The sequence below is a fragment of the Cyanistes caeruleus genome, chromosome 38 (genome assembly GCF_971803275.1).
Source record: "Cyanistes caeruleus chromosome 38, bCyaCae1.hap1.1, whole genome shotgun sequence".
In the NCBI taxonomy this organism is placed as follows: Eukaryota; Metazoa; Chordata; class Aves; order Passeriformes; family Paridae; genus Cyanistes; species Cyanistes caeruleus.
This window is the reverse complement of record NC_141739.1, coordinates 604,068-622,798: the sequence shown is the minus strand read 5'-3', so window position 1 is coordinate 622,798 and position 18,731 is coordinate 604,068. Positions and strand designations below refer to the sequence as shown.

The following is an 18,731-nucleotide window of genomic DNA, read 5'->3' as shown; positions in this document are numbered from 1 at the left end:
CACCCTGACCCCTCCCCCCACCCTGACCCCTGACCCCTCCCCTCATCCTGACCCCTCCCCCCACCCTGACCCCTGACCCCACCCTGACCCCTGACCCCTCCCCCCATCCTGACCCCTCCCCCACCCTGACCCCTGACCCCTCCCCCACCCTGACCCCTGACCCCACCCTGACCCCTGACCCCTCCCCCCATCCTGACCCCTCCCCCACCCTGACCCCTGACCCCTCCCCTCATCCTGACCCCTCCCCCACCCTGACCCCTGACCCCTCCTCCCATCCCGACCCCTCCCCCACCCCTCCCCCACCCTGACCCCTGGCCCCTCCCCCCACCCTGACCCCTCCCCCCACCCTGACCCCTCCCCCACCCTGACCCCTGACCCCTCCCTGACCCCTCCCCCACCCTGACCCCTGGCCCCTCCCCCCACCCTGACCCCTCCCCCATCCCGACCCCTCCCCCACCCTGACCCCTGACCCCTCCCCCACCCTGACCCCTCCCCCGAACTCCCTCGGGACCCCCAAAATTCCCCTGGGACCCCCAAAAATCCACCCAGGACCCCTCAAAATTCATCTGAGACCCCTCAAAATTCATCTGAGACCCCCAAAATTCCCCCAAAATCCCCCTGGGACCCCCCAAAATTCATCTGAGACCCCCAAAATCCCCCCGGGACCCCCCAAATTCCCCCCAAATCCACCTGGGACCCCCAAAATCCCCTCTGGGACCCCCAAAATCCCCCCAGGACCCCCAAAATCCCCTCTGGGACCCCCCAAACTTCATCTGAGACCCCCCAAAATCCACCTGGGACCCCCAAAATCCCCTCTGGGACCCCCAAAATCCCCCCAGGACCCCCAAAATCCCCTCTGGGACCCCCCAAAATTCATCTGAGACCCCCCAAAATCCACCTGGGACCCCCAAACTTCATCTGGGACCCCCAAAATCCCCCCAGGACCCCCAAAATCCCCCCGGGACCCCCCAAAATCCCCTCTGGGACCCCCCAAACTTCATCTGAGACCCCCAAAATCCACCTGGGACCCCCAAAACTCATCTGAGACCCCCCAAAATCCCCCCAGGACCCCCAAAATTCATCTGAGACCCTCAAAATCCCCTCTGGGACCCCCCAAAATTCATCTGAGACCCCCAAAATTCCCTCTGGGACCCCTCAAAATTCATCTGAGACCCCCCCAAAATCCCGCCAGGACCCCCCAAATTCCCCCCAAATTCCCTTTAGGACCCCCAAAATCCCCCCAGGACCCCCCAAAATTCATCTGAGACCCCCCAAAATCCCCCCAGGACCCCCAAAATTCCCCCCAAAATCCCCCCAGGACCCCCCAAATTCGAGCGTCAGCCCGCTTCATTTGCATATATTTACATATTTATTACATCAGCCCCTCCCCTCCCCCCCCGGGGGCCCCCGAGGGGCCCAAAAAATTCCCGAAAAAAACCAAAAAAAACCCAAAAAATAAAAAATTCCCGATCCCGAGAAATTCTTTTTTTTTTTTATCAAACAACAAAAAAATTCCCGGATTTTGGTTTTTTTCCTTCCCCCATCCCAAAATTCCCGGGAAAAAAAAAAACTGGGAATAAAGAATTAAAAAAAACAAAAAAAAACCTCGGCGGGTTTGGGTGGGAAAATCCCGATTTTGGGGTGGGAAAATTCCCAATTTTTGGGGGGAAAATTCCGATTTTGGGGTGGGAAAATTCCCAATTTTGGGGGGGAAAATTCCCCATTTTTGGGATGGGAAAATTCCAATTTTGGGGCGGGAAAATCCTGATTTTTTGGGGGGGAAAATTCCCAATTTTGGGTGGAAAAATCCCAATTTTTGGATGGGAAAATCCCCATTTTTGAGTGGAAAAATCACGATTTTTAGGTGGGAAAAATCTTGATTTTTGAGCGGGAAAATCCTGATTTTTAGGTAGAAAAATCCCAATTTTTGGGTGGAAAAATCCCAATTTTCGGGTGGGAAAATCCCGATTTTGGGGTGGGAAACTTCCGATTTTTGAGCAGGAAAATCCCGATTTTGGGTGGGAAAATCCCGATTTTGGGTGGGAAAATTCCCAATTTTTGAGCAGGAAAATCCTGATTTTTTTGGGGGAAAATCCCGATTTTTAGGTGGGAAAATTCCCAATTTTGGGGTGGGAAAATCCCGATTTTGGGGTGGGAAAATTCCGATTTTTTGGGGGGAAAATTCCCAATTTTGGGTGAGAAAATCCCGATTTTTGAGCAGGAAAATCCTGATTTTGGGGCGGGAAAATCCCATTTTTTGGGGGGGAAAATCCCGATTTTGGGGTGGGAAAATTCCCAATTTTTGGGGGGAAAATTCCGATTTTTGAGCGGGAAAATCCTGATTTTTAGGTAGAAAAATCCCAATTTTTGGGGGGAAAATTTCGATTTTGGGGTGGGAAAATCCCGATTTTTGAGCAGGAAAATCCTGATTTTGGGGCGGGAAAATTCCCAATTTTTGGGTGGGAAAATTCCGATTTTTGGGTGAGAAAATCCCGATTTTGGGGTGGGAAAATCCCCATTTTGGGGTGGGAAAATCCCGATTTTGGGGGGGAAAATTCCGATTTTTTGGGTGAGAAAATTCCGATTTTGGGGTGGGAAAATTCCGATTTTTGGAGGGGAAAATTCCAATTTTTGGGGGGGAAAATCCCGATTTTGGGGTGGGAAAATCCCAATTTTTGGGGGGGAAAGTCCTGATTTTGGGGTGGGAAAATTCCGATTTTGAGGTGGGAAAATTCCCAATTTTGGGGGGGAAAATTCCCATTTTTTGGGGGGAAAATTCCTAATTTTGGGTGGGAAAATTCCGATTTTGGGGCGGGAAAATCCTGATTTTTAGGTAGAAAAATCCCAATTTTCGGGTGGGAAAATCCTGATTATTAAGCAGGAAAAATCCCAATTTTTGAGCGGGAAAATCCCAATTTTTGAGTGGAAAAATCCCAATTTTTGGGTGGGAAAATCCCAATTTTTTTCCTTGGATTTCTTCATTTTCCCCATGGATTTTTAGGAATTTTTGGACGATTCCTTTCACGATTTCGTGAATTTTTCACCCAAATTTTTCATTTTTTTTCCCCCGTTTTAATTTTTATTTCATTATTCTAATCAACTTCAAACCATTTTTAATTAACTTTAATTAATTCTTTACCTTTTTCTCCCCCGATTTTTGACGCTTTTTAATTTTTATTTCAATTTATTTTCATTTTATCTCCTTTATTTTTTATTTTTAAGATCATTTTGGGATATTTTTAATTTTTCCCTGGATTTTAAATGGAATTTTGGGCGTTTTCCCCACGATTTTTATCAATTTTTAGGTAAATTATTCTGATTTTCTCCCATGATTTTAAGAATTTTAATTATTTCCCCATTTTTTTTACAGATTCTTGATTTTTTAAAATATTTTTTAGGGAATTCTGGATGGAATTTTGGACGTAATTTCACTTTTTTCCCCCCATTTTTATGATTTTTTTTGCACATTTTTAATTTTTTCCCCTTTTTTTCCCCTTTTTTATCCATTATTTCCCTTTTTTCCCATTTTTTAACCCTTTTCCTCCCGTTTCCCACAGAAAAATTGGAGCGAGAACCTCAAATCCCCCCAAAAATCTGATTTAATCCATCAGAAAAAACAGAATTTTGGGGTAAAAAACCCAAATTTTGGGGTTTTTCGCTGCTCAAAAACCTCCAAATTTCATTTTTTTTCCCTAAAATTGGGATTTTTTTGGGGGGAAAAACGGGAATTTCGATCCCAAATCGCCACAGGGGGGAAAAATCCTCGGGAATTTGGGGAGAATTCGGGATTTATTTACAATTTTTATGGGAAAAAAGACACAAAAAAGAACAAAATTTTCCCCAAAATTTTCCCCAAAATCCATCCCGAGGATCCGGAAAATTCCAGGGATTTTTGGGGATTTTATTGGGAATTCTTTGGGGTCAAATTTGGGATTTTTGGGGTCGGATTTGGGATTTTTGGGCTCAAATTTGGGATTTTTGGGCTCAAATTTGGGTTTTTGGGGGATTTTAGGGTCAGATTTGGGGGTTTTGGGGATTTTTTGGGGTCAAATTTGGGATTTTTGGGGTCGGATTTGGGATTTTTGGGACCAAATTTGGGATTTTTGGGGTCGAATTTGGGATTTTTGGGGTGAAATTTGGGATTTTAGGGTCAGATTTGGGGGTTTTGGAGATTTTTTGGGGTCAAATTTGGGATTTTGGGGATTTTTGGGGTCGGATTGGGGATTTTTGGGATCAAATTTGGGGATTTTTGGGTATTTTTGGGTCAGATTTTGGGGTTTTGGGGTTGGATTTGGGGAGTTTTGGGTGAATTCTGGGCAGATTTGAACAACCCAGATCAAATTTTGGGTGAATTTGGATGAATTTGGGTGGATTTTGAGTGAATTTTGGGTTGATTTCATTCCCCCCACCCCACATTTCACCCAAACCCAACCCAGAACACGTTTTAACCCAATTTAACCCAATTTAACCCAATTTAACCCAATTTTAACCCAATTTAACCCAATTTTAACCCAATTTAACCCAATTTAACCCAATTTAACCCAATTTTAACCCAATTTAACCCAATTTTAACCCAATTTAACCCAATTTAACCCAATTTAACCCAATTTAACCCAATTTTAACCCAATTTAACCCAATTTTAACCCAATTTAACCCAATTTCAAACCCAATTTTAACCCAATTTTAACCCAATTTTAACCCAATTCCAACCCCACTTTAATCCAATTTTAGCCCAATTTCAACCCAATTTCAACCCAATTCCAACCCAATTTTAACCCAATTTTAACCCAAATTCAACCCAATTCTGACCCAATTCTGACCCAATTTTAACCCAACTTTAATCCCATTTTAACCCAATTCTGACCCAATTTTAACCCCATTTTAACCCAATTCTGACCCAATTTTAACCCAATTTAAACCCAACTTTAATCCCATTTTAACCCAATTCCGACCCCATTTTAACCCAATTCTGACCCAATTCTGACCCAATTTAAACCCAACTTTAATCCAATTTTAACCCAATTTTGACCCAATTCCAACCCAAATTTAACCCAATTTTAATCCAATTTAAACCCAAATTTAATCCAATTTTAACCCAATTCTGACCCAATTTCTACCCAATTTAAACCCAACTTTAATCCAATTTTAACCCAATTCTGACCCAATTTAAGCCCAACTTTAATCCAATTTTAACCCAATTCTGACCCAATTTAAGCCCAACTTTAATCCCATTTTAACCCAATACTGACCCAATTTAAGCCCAAATTTAATCCAATTTTAACCCAATTCCGACCCCATTTTAACCCAAATTTAACCCAATTTTAACCCAATTCCGACCCCATTTTAACCCAAATTTAACCCAATTTTAACCCAATTCCGACCCCATTTTAACCCAATCCTGACCCAATTCCGACCCAAATTTAACCCAATTTTAACCCAATTTTAACCCAAATTTAATCCAATTTTAACCCAATTCCGACCCCATTTTAACCCAATCCTGACCCAATTCCGACCCAAATTTAACCCAAATTTTAACCCCACCCCTCCCCCACCCCAACCCCCCTCCCCCCACCCCAAACCCCCCCCTCCCCCTCCCCACCCCCCAAAAATCCCCCTCCTCACTGACAAAACGGCGACGCCGTGGGGTCGAAGCCTTTGAACACGTCCTTGAGCGATTTATCCCCGTCCTCCTCCCTCCCGGGGCTCACCCCAAACACGGGGGGTGGGTTGTGGGAGACCCCCGAGGAGACCCCCGAGGGGGACCCCCCAAAAACCCCCTCCCCGATTTTGGCTCCTCGTGGCCGGTTGTAGCTGTTGTACCTGTCCGAGCTCTCCGCTCTCTCCTCCGCCTGCTCCAACGCCGAGCGCCGCACGAAGGGCGGATCCTTGGGGCACCTCTTCCCCCCTTCCCCGCCGCATTTTTGGGATGAATTCCCCTCGTTTTGGGGTTCTTTGGACGAGCCGCAAGTCCGGGGGTCGTAGAGGCTGATGGCGCTCAGGACGCTGCTCTGGCCGCAGCCCCCCCAGCTCAGCCGAGGGTCGTAGGGGGCGATGGCCGGGCCGGGCTCGGGCTCCGAGCTTTGGGAATCTTCCGGAACTTTCTGCGGCCGGGAATCGCCGCTCTCCGGAGCTTTCTGCAGCCGGGGGTCGCTGGGGGCCTTCCGCACCCGGGGGTCGCTGGGTTTGTCGCCGGGCGAGGAGGACGCGACGCTTTTGAGGATGCGGGAGAGGAGCTCGAAGTCGGGGAGAGCCGAGGATGATGATGAGGATGATGATGAGGATGATGAGGAGGATGAGGATTCGGATGAAGCCGGACGAGGCGTCCGAGGGTCCGAGGGCGGCCGGGCGACCCGAGGGTCGGCGGGAGGAGGAGGAAGAGGAGGAGGAGGAGGAAGAAGAAGAAGGGGATCCTGCTTGGGGAGGGGGAGCGGGATGAGATCCTCGGGGCTCCAGAGCACGGAGCGAGCGAAGGGAGGCCGGAGCAGCACCACGTCCTTGCGGATGTGGGAGAAGCGCTGGAGCTGGGAGCGCGGATCCCGCTGGGAATAGCCGGGAACGGCGTCCAGGGGGATGCTCAGGGCTTTATCCCGCAGGATCCGCTCCCCCTCCTCATCCTCCGCCGCTTTCTGGGCGGCGCCGCCGCCGTGCCGAGCCAGCCGAGGATCCGAGGGATGATCCGCGGGGGGAGGCTCGGAATTCCGGGCCAGCCGGGGGTCGCGGAGCCGGGGGTCGGAGGGGCGGGGGGGTCTCTGGAGCCGGGGGTCGCTGGGGGGGTCCCCGGAGGGGTTGGGGGCTCGGCCGCAGCTCTGCTGGCGCAGGGATTTGAGGATGGAGGTGACGCTGCTGCCGCCGTCGTCTTCGTCGCTCGAGTACCAATTGCCGGGGTCGCCTGGGGAAACGGGGGGGGGGGGGAAAAATGGGGGGAAAAATGGGGAAATTGGGGAAGTTTTGGGGGGTTTGGGGGAGATGGGAATGGGGGGGGGGTCGTGGTAAAACAAAATTGGGATTTTTATTCCGGAAATTCCCCGGAAATCCTTGGGATCAGGACCGGGACGGGAACCAGGACTGGGATCACGACCAGGATTGGGATCAGGATCGGAACCAGAACCAGGACCAAGATCAGGACCAGGATTGGGATCAAGACCAGGACCAGGACCAGGACCAGGATCAGAACCAGGACCAGGATCGGGATCAGGATCGGAACCAGAACCAGAACCAGGACCAGAACCAGGATCGGGATCAGGATCAGAACCAGAACCAGAACCAGGACCAGGACCAGGATTGGGATCAGGATCGGAACCGGAACCAGAACCAAGATCAGGACTGGGATTGGGATCAGGACCGGGACCGGAACCAGGACTGGGATTACGACCAGGATCGGGATCAGGATCGGAACCAGAACCAGAACCAGAACCAGGATTGGGATCAGGATTAGGACCAGAACCAGGATTAGGACCAGAACCAGGACTGGAATCAGGATTGGGAACAGAACCAGGACCAGGACCAGGACCAGAACCAGACCCAGGATTGGAATCAGGATCAGGACCAGGATTGGGATCAGGACCAGGATCTGGATCGGGATCAGGACCAGAACTGGGCCCAGGATTGGGATCAGGACCAGGATTGGGACCAGAACCGGGCCCAGGATTGGGATCAGGACCAGGACCAGAACCGGGCCCAGGATTGGGATCAGGACCAGGACCAGAACCGGGCCCAGGATTGGGATCAGGACCAGGATCGGGACCAGAACCGGGCCCAGGATTGGGATCAAGATCAGACCCAGGATTGGGATCAGGATTAGGATCGGGATCAGGACCAGAACCGGGCCCAGGATTGGGATCAGGATCAGACCCAGGATTGGGATCAGGATTTGGATCGGGATCAGGCCCAGAACCGGGCCCAGCACCCCTGACCAGGATCAGGACCAGAACCGGGCCCAGGATTGGGATCAGGATCAGACCCAGGATTGGGACCAGGATTTGGATCGGGATCAGGACCAGGCCCAGGATTGGGATCAGGACCAGGATTGGGATCAGGATCAGGATCAGGATCAGACCCAGGATTGGGATCAGGACCAGGATTTGGATCGGGATCAGGACCAGGCCCAGGATTGGGATCAGGATTTGGATCGGGATCAGGCCCAGACCCGGGCCCAGCACCCCTGACCAGGACCAGAACCAGGCCCAGGATTGGGATCAGGATTAGGATCGGGATCAGACCCAGGATTGGGACCAGGCCCAGGATTGGGATCAGGATCAGGATCAGGATCAGACCCAGGATCGGGATCAGGACCAGGATTTGGATCGGGATCAGGCCCAGGCCTGGGCCCAGCACCCCTGACCAGGATCAGGACCAGAACCGGGCCCAGGATTGGGATCAGGATTAGGATCAGGATCAGACCCAGGATTGGGATCAGGACCAGGCCCAGGATTGGGATCAGGATCAGGATCAGGATCAGACCCAGGATTGGGATCAGGACCAGGCCCAGGATTGGGATCAGGACCAGGATTGGGATCAGGATCAGGATTAGGATCGGGATCAGGCCCAGACCCGGGCCCAGGATTGGGACCAGGATCAGGATCAGGATTGGGATCAGGACCAGGATTAGGATCGGGATCAGGCCCAGACCCGGGCCCAGCACCCCTTTCCCCTCCCCGCTCACCCTCCTCGTGCTCCCTGTCGCTCCGGCCGCCCTCGGCCGCTCTCCGGCCGCGCTCGTCCTGCGCCCGCTGCTTGTGCCGGATGCGCAGGAACAGCGCCCGCTGCGCCGAGGGCAGGAATTCCGGGATCCCGGCCATGGCCGCCATCCCCGCCGCGCCCTCGGGATCCTCCGGGAACAGGGGATCCCCCCCGGATCGCTCCCCGTCCTCGTAGGAGCCGTAATCCTCTGGGTTTGGGGGGAAAAAATGGGAATTGGGGGGTCAGGGGGGAGAGAAATGGGGATTGTGGGGTGGGGAGGGGGAATTGGGGGGAACCACTTCCATTTCCTGGGGTTTTGGGGTGAAACACCCCGATTTCCTGGGGTTTTGGGGTTCCCACCCTGATTTCCTGGGGTTTTGGGGTTCCCACCCCGATTTCCTGGGATTTTGGGGCTCCCCTCCCCCAATTTCCTGGGGTTTTGGGGTGACAGCCCCAAATTTCCTGGGATTTTGGGGTGACAACCCCGATTTCCTGGGATTTTGGGGCTCCCTCCCTGATTTCCCGGGATTTTGGGGTTCCCACCCCGATTTCCTGGGATTTTGGGGCTCCCCTCCCCTGATTTCCTGGGATTTTGGGGCTCCCACCCCAATTTCCTGGGATTTTGGGGCTCCCCTCCCCTGATTTCCTGGGATTTTGGGGTTCCCACCCTGATTTCCTGGGATTTTGGGGTGAAACACCCCAATTTCCTGGGGTTTTGGGGTGACAACCCCGATTTCCTGGGGTTTTGGGGTTCCCACCCCGATTTCCTGGGATTTTGGGGTTCCCACCTCCATTTCCTGGGGTTTTGGGGTGAAACACCCCGATTTCCTGGGGTTTTGGGGTTCCCACCTCCATTTCCTGGGGTTTTGGGGCTCCCACCCTGATTTCCTGGGATTTTGGGGTGAACCACCCCGATTTCCTGGGGTTTTGGGGTTCCCACCTCCATTTCCTGGGGTTTTGGGGCTCCCACCCCGATTTCCTGGGATTTTGGGGTGAACCATCCCGATTTCCTGGGGTTTTGGGGTGACAGCCCCAAATTTCCTGGGATTTTGGGGCTCCCCTCCCCTGATTTCCTGGGATTTTGGGGCTCCCACCCCGATTTCCTGGGATTTTGGGGCTCCCCTCCCCTGATTTCCTGGGATTTTGGGGCTCCCACCCCAATTTCCTGGGATTTTGGGGTGACAGCCCAGATTTCCTGGGATTTTGGGGCTCCCCTCCCCTGATTTCCTGGGATTTTGGGGTGACAACCCCGATTTCCTGGGGTTTTGGGGTTCCCACCCCGATTTCCTGGGATTTTGGGGTTCCCACCTCCATTTCCTGGGGTTTTGGGGTTCCCCTCCCCCGATTTCCTGGGGTTTTGGGGTTCCCCACCCCGATTTCCTGGGGTTTTGGGGCTCCCCTCCCCTGATTTCCTGGGGTTTTGGGGTTCCCCTCCCCTGATTTCCTGGGATTTTGGGGTTCCCACCCCAATTTCCTGGGATTTTGGGGCTCCCTCCCTGATTTCCTGGGGTTTTGGGGTTCCCACCCCGATTTCCTGGGGTTTTGGGGCTCCCTCCCCCGATTTCCTGGGATTTTGGGGCTCCCTCCCCTGATTTCCTGGGATTTTGGGGTTCCCGCCCCGATTTCCTGGGATTTTGGGGCTCTCCCATCCCATTTTCCCAGGATTTTTGGGGTCTCTCCCAGGATTTCAAGATATTTTTGGGGTTCCCTCCCTCCCAGGATTTTGGGGTTCCCTCCCTCCCAGGATTTTGGGATATTTTGGGGGTCTCTCCCAGGATTTCGGGATATTTTGGGGTCTCTCCCTCCCAGGATTTTGGGATTTTTTTGGGGTTCCCTCCCAGGATTTGGGGATATTTTGGGGTACATTTTTGGGTTCCCTCCCAGGATTTCGGGATATTTTGGGGTACATTTTTGGGTTCCCTCCCAGGATTTCGGGATATTTTGGGGTACATTTTTGGGGTTCCCTCCCAGGATTTCAGGGTATATATAATTTTTGGGGTGCCTCACCCGTCTCCCCCCTGGATTCCCCAGGATTTTCGGGTTCCCTCCCAGGATTTTGGGATTTTTTTGGGGTTCCCTCCCAGGATTTCGGGGTCTCTCTCTCCCAGGATTTGGGGATATTTTGGGGTACATTTTTGGGTTCCCTCCCAGGATTTCGGGATATTTTGGGGTACATTTTTGGGGTTCCCTCCCAGGATTTCGGGGTACATTTTGAGTTCCCTCCCAGGATTTCGGGATATTTTGGGGTACATTTTTGGGTTCCCTCCCAGGATTTCGGGGTCTCTCTCTCCCAGGATTTCAGGATTTTTTCGGCGTCTCTCCCAGGATTTTGGGGTACATTTTTGGGGTTCCCTCCCAGGATTTCGGGATATTTTGGGGTACATTTTTGGGTTCCCTCCCAGGATTTCGGGATATATTTTTTGGGTTCCCTCCCAGGATTTCAGGATATTTTTTCAGGGTCTCTCCCAGGATTTTGGGGTACATTTTGGGGTTCCCTCCCAGGATTTCGGGATATATTTTTGGGGGTTCCCTCCCAGGATTTCGGGGTCTCTCTCCCCCAGAATTTCAGGATTTTTTTGGGTTCCCTCCCAGGATTTTGGGGTACATTTTTGGGTTCCCTCCCAGGATTTCGGGGTCTCTCTCTCCCAGGATTTCGGGATATTTCGGGGTATATTTTTGGGTTCCCTCCCAGGATTTCGGGATTTTTTTGGGGGTTCCCTCCCAGGATTTCGGGGTCTCTCTCCCCCAGAATTTCAGGATTTTTTTGGGTTCCCTCCCAGGATTTTGGGGTACATTTTTGGGTTCCCTCCCAGGATTTCGGGGTCTCTCTCTCCCAGGATTTCGGGATATTTTGGGGTACATTTTTGGGTTCCCTCCCAGGATTTCGGGGTACATTTTTGGGGTTCCCTCCCAGGATTTCAGGGTATATATATATATATATATAATTTTGGGGGTGTCTCACCCGTCTCCCCCAGGGCTCCGGGCTCCATCTCCAGCCCCTCCTGGGGGTAGAAGCCCTCGTAGAATCCGGGCGGGGGCGGGGGGGCCCCGGCGGATCCCGGCGAGGATCCCGAGGATCCCGGGGGGAGGGGCAGCATTCCCGCGGGGGGGAGGGGCGGCTCCTCCAGGGGCAGCAGGGGGGGCCCGGGGGGGCCCATCCCCGCCTCCAGCTCCGGGGGGAGGGGCCCGGGGGGACCCCCCGCAGCCGGGAAACGCGGGGGGGGCGGCCCCGGGGGCCTGCGGGAAAGGAACGGGGGAAAATTCGGGAATTGGGGAAAAAATCCGGGAATTGGGGAATTGGGATTGGGGGAATTCGGGAATTGGGGTTGGGGGAATTTGGGTGCCCAGGTGCATTTCCCTGTCCCCCCAGGTGTCCCCAGGTGTCCCCAGGTGTGCCCAGGTGTCTCCAGGTGCATCCCCAGGTGTCCCCAGGTGTATTTTGGTGCCCCCCAGGTGTATCCCCAGGTGTCCCCAGGTGTGCCCAGGTGTATCCCCAGGTGTCCCCAGGTGTGTTTTGATGTCCCCAGGTGTCCGCAGGTGCATTTCCCTGTCCCCCCAGGTGTCCCCAGGTGTGCCCAGGTGCCCCCAGGTGTGCCCAGGTATCCCCAGGTGTCCCCAGGTGTGTTTTGATATTCCCAGGTATCCCCAGGTGTGTTTTGATGTCCCCAGGTGCCCCCAGGTGTCCCCAGGTGTATCCCCAGGTGTGTTTTGCTGTCCCCAGGTGTGCCCAGGTGTGCTCACCTGACCCCCAGTTTCTCGGCCAGCTGCCCCGTGGGTCTGATGACACCCCCAGGTGTCCCCAGGTGTCCCCAGGTGTGCCCAGGTGTATCCCCAGGTGTATCCCCAGCTGTCCCCAGGTGTGCCCAGGTATCCCCAGGTGTGTTTTGCTGTCCCCAGGTATCCCCAGGTGTATTTTGGTGCCCCCCAGGTGTGTTTTGCTGTCCCCAGGTGTGCCCAGGTGTGCTCACCTGACCCCCAGTTTCTCGGCCAGCTGCCCCGTGGGTCTGATGACACCCCCAGGTGTCCCCAGGTGTCCCCAGGTGTGCCCAGGTGTCCCCAGGTGTGTTTTGCTCTCCCCAGGTGTCCCCAGGTGTATCCAGGTGTATCCCCAGGTGTGTTTTGCTGTCCCCAGGTGTCCCCAGGTGTCCCCAGGTGTCCCCAGGTGTATCCAGGTGTATCCCCAGGTGTGTTTTGCTGTCCCCAGGTGTCCCCAGGTGTCCCCAGGTGTGCCCAGGTATCCCCAGGTGTGCCCAGGTGTGCCCAGGTGTGCTCACCTGACCCCCAGTTTCTCGGCCAGCTGCCCCGTGGGCCTCACCACGATCTCGAAGAGCGACGGAATCTTCTTGAAGGGGTCGTGGGGGGGCTCGGGGGGCTCGAGGGGCGGGGGGAGGGGCAGGGGGGGCGGGGGCGGCCCGGGGGGCGGGGGGAGGGGCAGGGGGCGGCCCGGGGGGGGGGAGGGGGGCCGGGGGGGGGTGGGGAGGAGCCCCACGCCCGGGGGGGGTTTGGGGAGGGGGTCGATGCCCTGCTTCTTCAGCTCCTGCAGCTCCTTCTCGTCCTCCGCCCCGGCCTCCGCGTCCTCCTGCAGCAGCTGCGGGGGGAAAGAACGGGGGGAAAGAACGGGGTGAAATCACGGGAAAACGGGGGAAACGGGAAAAACGGGGGGAAACCACGGGAAAACGGGGGGAAAGAACGGGAAATTGGGGTGAAATCCAGGGGAAATGGGAAAAACGGGGGGAAAGAACGGGAAAACGGGAAAAACGGGGGGAAAGAACGGGGAAACGGGGTGAAATCCCGGGAAATTGGGAAAAACGGGGGGAAAGAACGGGGAAAACGAGGTGAAATCCAGGGGAAACGGGAAAAACGGGGGGAAAGAACGGGAAATTGGGGTGAAACCACGGGGAAAACGGGGTGAAATCACGGGGAATTGGGAAAAACGGGGGGAAAGAATGGGGAATTGGGGTGAAATCACGGGGAAACGGGAAAAACGGGGGGAAAGAACGGGGAAACGGGGGGAAAGAACGGGAAAACGGGGGGAAAGAACGGGGAAAACGGGGGGAAAGCACGGGGAATTGGGGTGAAATCACGGGGAAACGGGAAAAACGGGGGGAAACCACGGGGAATTGGGAAAAACGGGGGGAAAGCACGGGAAAACGGGGGGAAAGCACGGGGAAACGGGAAAACGGGGGGAAATCACGGGGAAACGGGAAAAACGGGGGGAAAGCACGGGAAAACGGGGGGAAACCACGGGGAATTGGGGAGAAACCCCGGGAAAACGGGGGGAAAGCACGGGAAATTGGGGTGAAATCCAGGGGAATTGGGAAAAACGGGGGGAAATCACGGGAAATTGGGGTGAAATCACGGGAAAACGGGAAAAACGGGGGGAAAGAACGGGGAAACGGGGTGAAATCCAGGGAAAACGGGAAAAACGGGGGGAAAGAACGGGAAATTGGGGTGAAATCCAGGGGAAATGGGAAAAACGGGGAAAAAATTGGGAAAAATTTGGGAAAAAATTGGGGAAAAATTGGGGGAAAATTGGGGGAAAATTGGGGGAAAATTGGGAGAAAATTGGGGGAAAATTGGGGGAAATTGGGGAAAAATTGGGGAAAATTGGGGAAAAATTGAGAAAAATTGGGGAAAAATTGGGGAAAAATTGGGGAAAATTTGGGGGAAAATTGGGGGAAATTGGGGAAAAATTGGGGGAAAATTGGGAGAAAATTGGGGAAAAATTGGGGAAAAAATGGGGGAAAATTGGGGAAAAATTGGGGAAAAATTGGGGGAAAATTGAGAAAAATTGGGGGAAAATTGGAGAAAAATTGGGGAGAATTGGGGAGAATTGGGGGAAAATTGGGGAAAAATTGGGGAAAAATTTGGGGGAAAATTGGGGGAAATTGGGGAAAAATTGGGGAAAAATTTGGGGGAAAATTGGGGAAAAATTGGGGGAAAATTGAGAAAAATTGGGGAGAATTGGGGAGAATTGGGGGAAAATTGGGGGAAAATTGGGGAAAAATTTGGGGGAAAATTGGGGGAAATTGGGGAAAAATTGGGGAAAAATTGGGGGAAATTGGGGAAAAAATTGAGAAAAATTGGGGAAAAATTGGGGAGAATTGGGGGAAAATTGGGGGAAAATTGAGAAAAATTGGGGGAAATTGGGGAAAAATTGGGGAAAAATTGGGGAAAAATTGAGGGAAATTGGGGGAAAATTGGGAAAAATTGGGGGAAAATTGGGGAAAAATTGGGGAAAAATTGGGGGAAATTGGGGGGAAATTGGGGAAAAATTGGGGGAAAATTGGGGGAAAATTGGGGGAAAATTGGGGAAAAATTGGGGAAAAAATTGAGAAAAATTGGGGAAAAATTGGAGAAAAATTGGGGGAAAATTGGGGAAAAATTGGGGGGAAATTGAGAAAAATTGGGGGAAAATTGGGGGAAAATTGGGGGAAAATTGGGGAAAAATTGGGGAAAAATTGGGGAAAAAATTGAGAAAAATTGGGGAAAAATTGGAGAAAAATTGGGGGAAAATTGGGGAAAAATTGGGAATTTCACCTCAAAAATTGGGGGAAAATTGGGGGAAAATTGGGAGAAATTGGGAATGGGGGAATGGGATTGGGAGGATGAGGATGGGGGAACTGGGATTCATCTGTGCCCAAATGTCCCCAGGTGTCCCCAGGTGTCCCCAGGTGTCCCCAGGTGTCCCCAGGTGTGTCCTAGACTGGGTCCTAGACCAGGCTCTAGGCTCGGGTCTAGACCGTTCCAGGCTCGGTTCTAGACTCGGTTCTAGAGCGTTCTAGACTCGGTTCTAGATCAGGTTCTAGACTCGGTTCTAGACTCGGTTCTAGACTCGGTTCTAGATCGGGTTCTAGACTCGGTTCTAGATCGGTTCTAGACTCGGTTCTAGACTGGGTTCTAAACTCGGTTCTAGACGTGTTTTGGGTTTCCCCAGGTGTGTTTTGGGTGTCCCCAGGTGTCCCCAGGTGTGTTTTGGGTGTCCCCAGGTGTCCCCAGGTGTTCCCAAGTGTCCCCAGGTGTGTTTTGGGTGTCCCCAGGTGTGTTCTGGGTGTCCCCAGGTGTCCCCAGCTGTGTTTTGTGTGTCCCCAGGTGTATCCAGGTGTATCCAGGTGTCCCCAGGTGTGTCCCCAGCTGTATCCAGGTGTGTTTTGGGTGTCCCCAGGTGTGTTTTGGTGTCCCAGGTGTGTCCCCAGGTGTCCCCAGGTGTGTTTTGGGTGCCCCCAGGTGTGTTTTGGGTGCCCCCAGGTGTGTTTTGGTGTCCCCAGGTGTCCCCAGGTGTCCCCAGGTGTGTTTTGGGTGTCCCCAGGTGTGTTTTGGTGTCCCAGGTGTGTCCCCAGGTGTCCCCAGGTGTCCCCAGCTGTCCCCAGGTGTCCCCAGGTGTGTTTTGGTGTCCCAGGTGTGTCCCCAGCTGTCCCCAGGTGTCCCCAGGTGTGTTTTGGATGCCCCCAGGTGTCCCCAGGTGTGTTTTGGTGCCCCAGGTGCGTCCCCAGGTGTCCCCAGGTGTCCCCAGGTGTGTCCCCAGGTGTGTTTTGGGTGTCCCCAGGTGTGTTTTGGTGTCCCAGGTGTGTCCCCAGGTGTGCCCCCAGGTGTGTTTTGGTGTCCCAGGTGTGCCCCCAGGTGTCCCCAGGTGTCCCCAGGTGCGTCACCTTGTCGAGCAGCTGCCGGCTCTCGTCGCTCAGGGGCGCGTGGGAGAACATGCAGTCGTCGCCGTTGATGCAGAGCCCGGTGGTGTGGAACAGCTTGCACGGGAAATCCCGTGGGAGCGTCAAGGAAACACCCGGAAAAACGGGGAAAAACACGGGAAAAACGGGAAAAACCCGGAAAAACGGGGAAAAACACGGGAAAAACGGGAAAAACACCCGGAAAAATGGGGAAAAACACCGGGGAAAATGGGGAAAAACACGGGAAAAACGGGAAAAACATGGGAAAATGGGGAAAAACACGGGAAAAACGGGAAAAACACGGGAAAATGGGGAAAAACACGGGAAAAACGGGGAAAAACACCCGGAAAAACACGGAAAAACACGGGAAAAACGGGAAAAACACCCGGGAAAACGGGGAAAATGGGAAAAAACACGGGAAAAAACACGGGAAAAACCCAGAAAAATCGGGAAAAACGGGAAAAACACCCGGAAAAACGGGGAAAAACACGGGAAAAACCCGGAAAAATCGGGAAAAATCAGGAAAAACACCCGGAAAAACGGGGAAAAACACGGGAAAAACGGGGAAAAACACCCGGAAAAACGGGGAAAAACACGGGAAAAATGGGAAAAACACCCAGAAAAACGGGGAAAAACATGGGAAAAACGGGGAAAAACACCCGGGAAAACGGGGAAAAATACGGGAAAAATGGGGAAAAACACGGGAAAAACGGGAAAAACACGGGAAAATGGGGAAAAACACGGGAAAAACAGGGAAAAACACCCGGAAAAATGGGGAAAAACACCCGGGAAAACGGGGAAAAACACGGGAAAAATGGGAAAAAACACCCGGAAAAACAGGGAAAAACACGGGAAAAATGGGAAAAACACGGGAGAAATGGGAAAAACCCGGGAAAAACGGGGAAAAACACGGGAAAAACGGGAAAAAACACCCGGAAAAACGGGAAAAACACGGGAAAATGGGGAAAAACACGGGAAAAACCCGGAAAAATCGGGAAAAACACGGGAAAAACGGGGAAAAACACCCGGAAAACACAGAAAAATCGGGAAAAAACAGGGAAAATCGGGAAAAACACCCAGAAAAATGGGGAAAAACACGGGAAAAACGGGAAAAACCCGGGAAAAATGGGGAAAAACACGGGAAAAACGGGAAAAACCCGGGAAAATGGGGAAAAACACCCGGAAAACATGGAAAAATGGGGAAAAACCAGGGAAAATCGGGAAAAACACCCGGAAAAATGGGGAAAAACACCCGGGAAAATGGGGAAAACACGGGGAAATGGGGAAAAACACGGGAAAAACGGGAAAAAACACCCGGAAAAACGGGGAAAAACACGGGAAAATGGGGAAAAACACCCGGGAAACATGGAAAAATGGGGAAAAACCAGGGAAAATTGGGAAAAACACCCGGAAAAATGGGGAAAAACACGGGAAAATGGGGAAAAACACAGGAAAAACGGGAAAAACATGGGATAACCTGGGAAAAACCCCGGGAATGACCCAGGAAAAACCTGGGAAAAACTCAGGAATAACCCAGGAATAATCCAGGACCCTGAAATCCCATTCCAGGCTGAGCTCAGGGTGGGTTTAGGGCAGTTTTGGGTGGGTTTAGGGCAGTTTTGGGTGGGTTTAGGGCAGTTTTGGGTGGTTTTAGGGCAGTTTTACATGGTTTTAGGGTGAGTTTAGGGCAGGTTTAGGATGGTTTGGGGTGGGTTTAGGGCAGTTTTGGGTGGTTTAAGCCAGGTTTAAGAGAATATCGTGCATGTAGGGACAGCTGTCGAGTCCAGGTGAGTACAGGGGAGGGTTTAGACTGGGTTTGGGTGGGTTCAGGTGGGTTTAGGGGAGGTTCCAGGTGTGTCCAGGTGTGTTTAGGCCAGGTTTAAGGCGGGTTTAAAAGGATATCGTGCATGTAGGGACAGCTGTCGGGTTCAGGGGAGGGTTCAGGTGGGTTTAGGCTGGGTTCGGGTGGGTTCAGGTGGGTTTAGGCTGGGTTTGGGTGGGTTCAGGGGAGGTTCCAGGTGTGTTCAGGTGTGCTCAGGTAGGTTTAAGCCAGGTTTAAGCCAGGTTTAAAAGGATATCGTGCATGTAGGGACAGCTGTCGAGTCCAGGTGAGTACAGGGGAGGGTTCAGGTGGGTTCAGGTGGGTTCAGGGGAGGTTCCAGGTGTGTTCAGGTGTGCTCAGGTAGGTTTAAGCCAGGTTTAAGCCGGGTTTAAAAGGATATCGTGCATGTAGGGACAGCTGTCGGGTTCAGGTGAGTACAGGGGAGGGTTCAGGTGGGTTTAGGCTGGGTTCAGGTGGGTTTAGGGGAGGTTCCAGGTGTGCTCAGGTAGGTTTAGGCCAGGTTTAAGCCGGGTTTAAAAGGATATCGTGCATGTAGGGACAGCTG

The 18,731-nt window shown here is 52.7% G+C and overlaps 2 protein-coding genes across 2 annotated transcripts in view; one reads left to right on the top strand and one right to left on the bottom strand.

Moving 5' to 3' along the window:
• PPP1R14A (protein phosphatase 1 regulatory inhibitor subunit 14A) overlaps positions 1-5,249 on the top strand; it is a 10,988-nt gene extending 5,739 nt beyond the window's left edge. Inside the window, exon 3 of the mRNA XM_086872029.1 lies at positions 5,217-5,249. Coding sequence (XP_086728155.1) covers positions 5,217-5,249 — 33 coding nt within the window. The remainder of the gene's footprint in view (positions 1-5,216) is intronic.
• A 356-nt stretch (positions 5,250-5,605) lies between these two features.
• The window catches only part of ZC3H4 (zinc finger CCCH-type containing 4), a 34,941-nt gene continuing 21,815 nt past the window's right edge, over positions 5,606-18,731 (bottom strand). The window contains exons 10-14 of the mRNA XM_086872077.1: positions 16,330-16,439; positions 12,955-13,268; positions 11,643-11,917; positions 8,664-8,888; positions 5,606-6,890 (exon numbers count right to left, since the gene is read on the bottom strand). Coding sequence (XP_086728203.1) covers positions 5,620-6,890; positions 8,664-8,888; positions 11,643-11,917; positions 12,955-13,268; positions 16,330-16,439 — 2,195 coding nt within the window. The 3' untranslated portion in view covers positions 5,606-5,619. The remainder of the gene's footprint in view (positions 6,891-8,663; positions 8,889-11,642; positions 11,918-12,954; positions 13,269-16,329; positions 16,440-18,731) is intronic.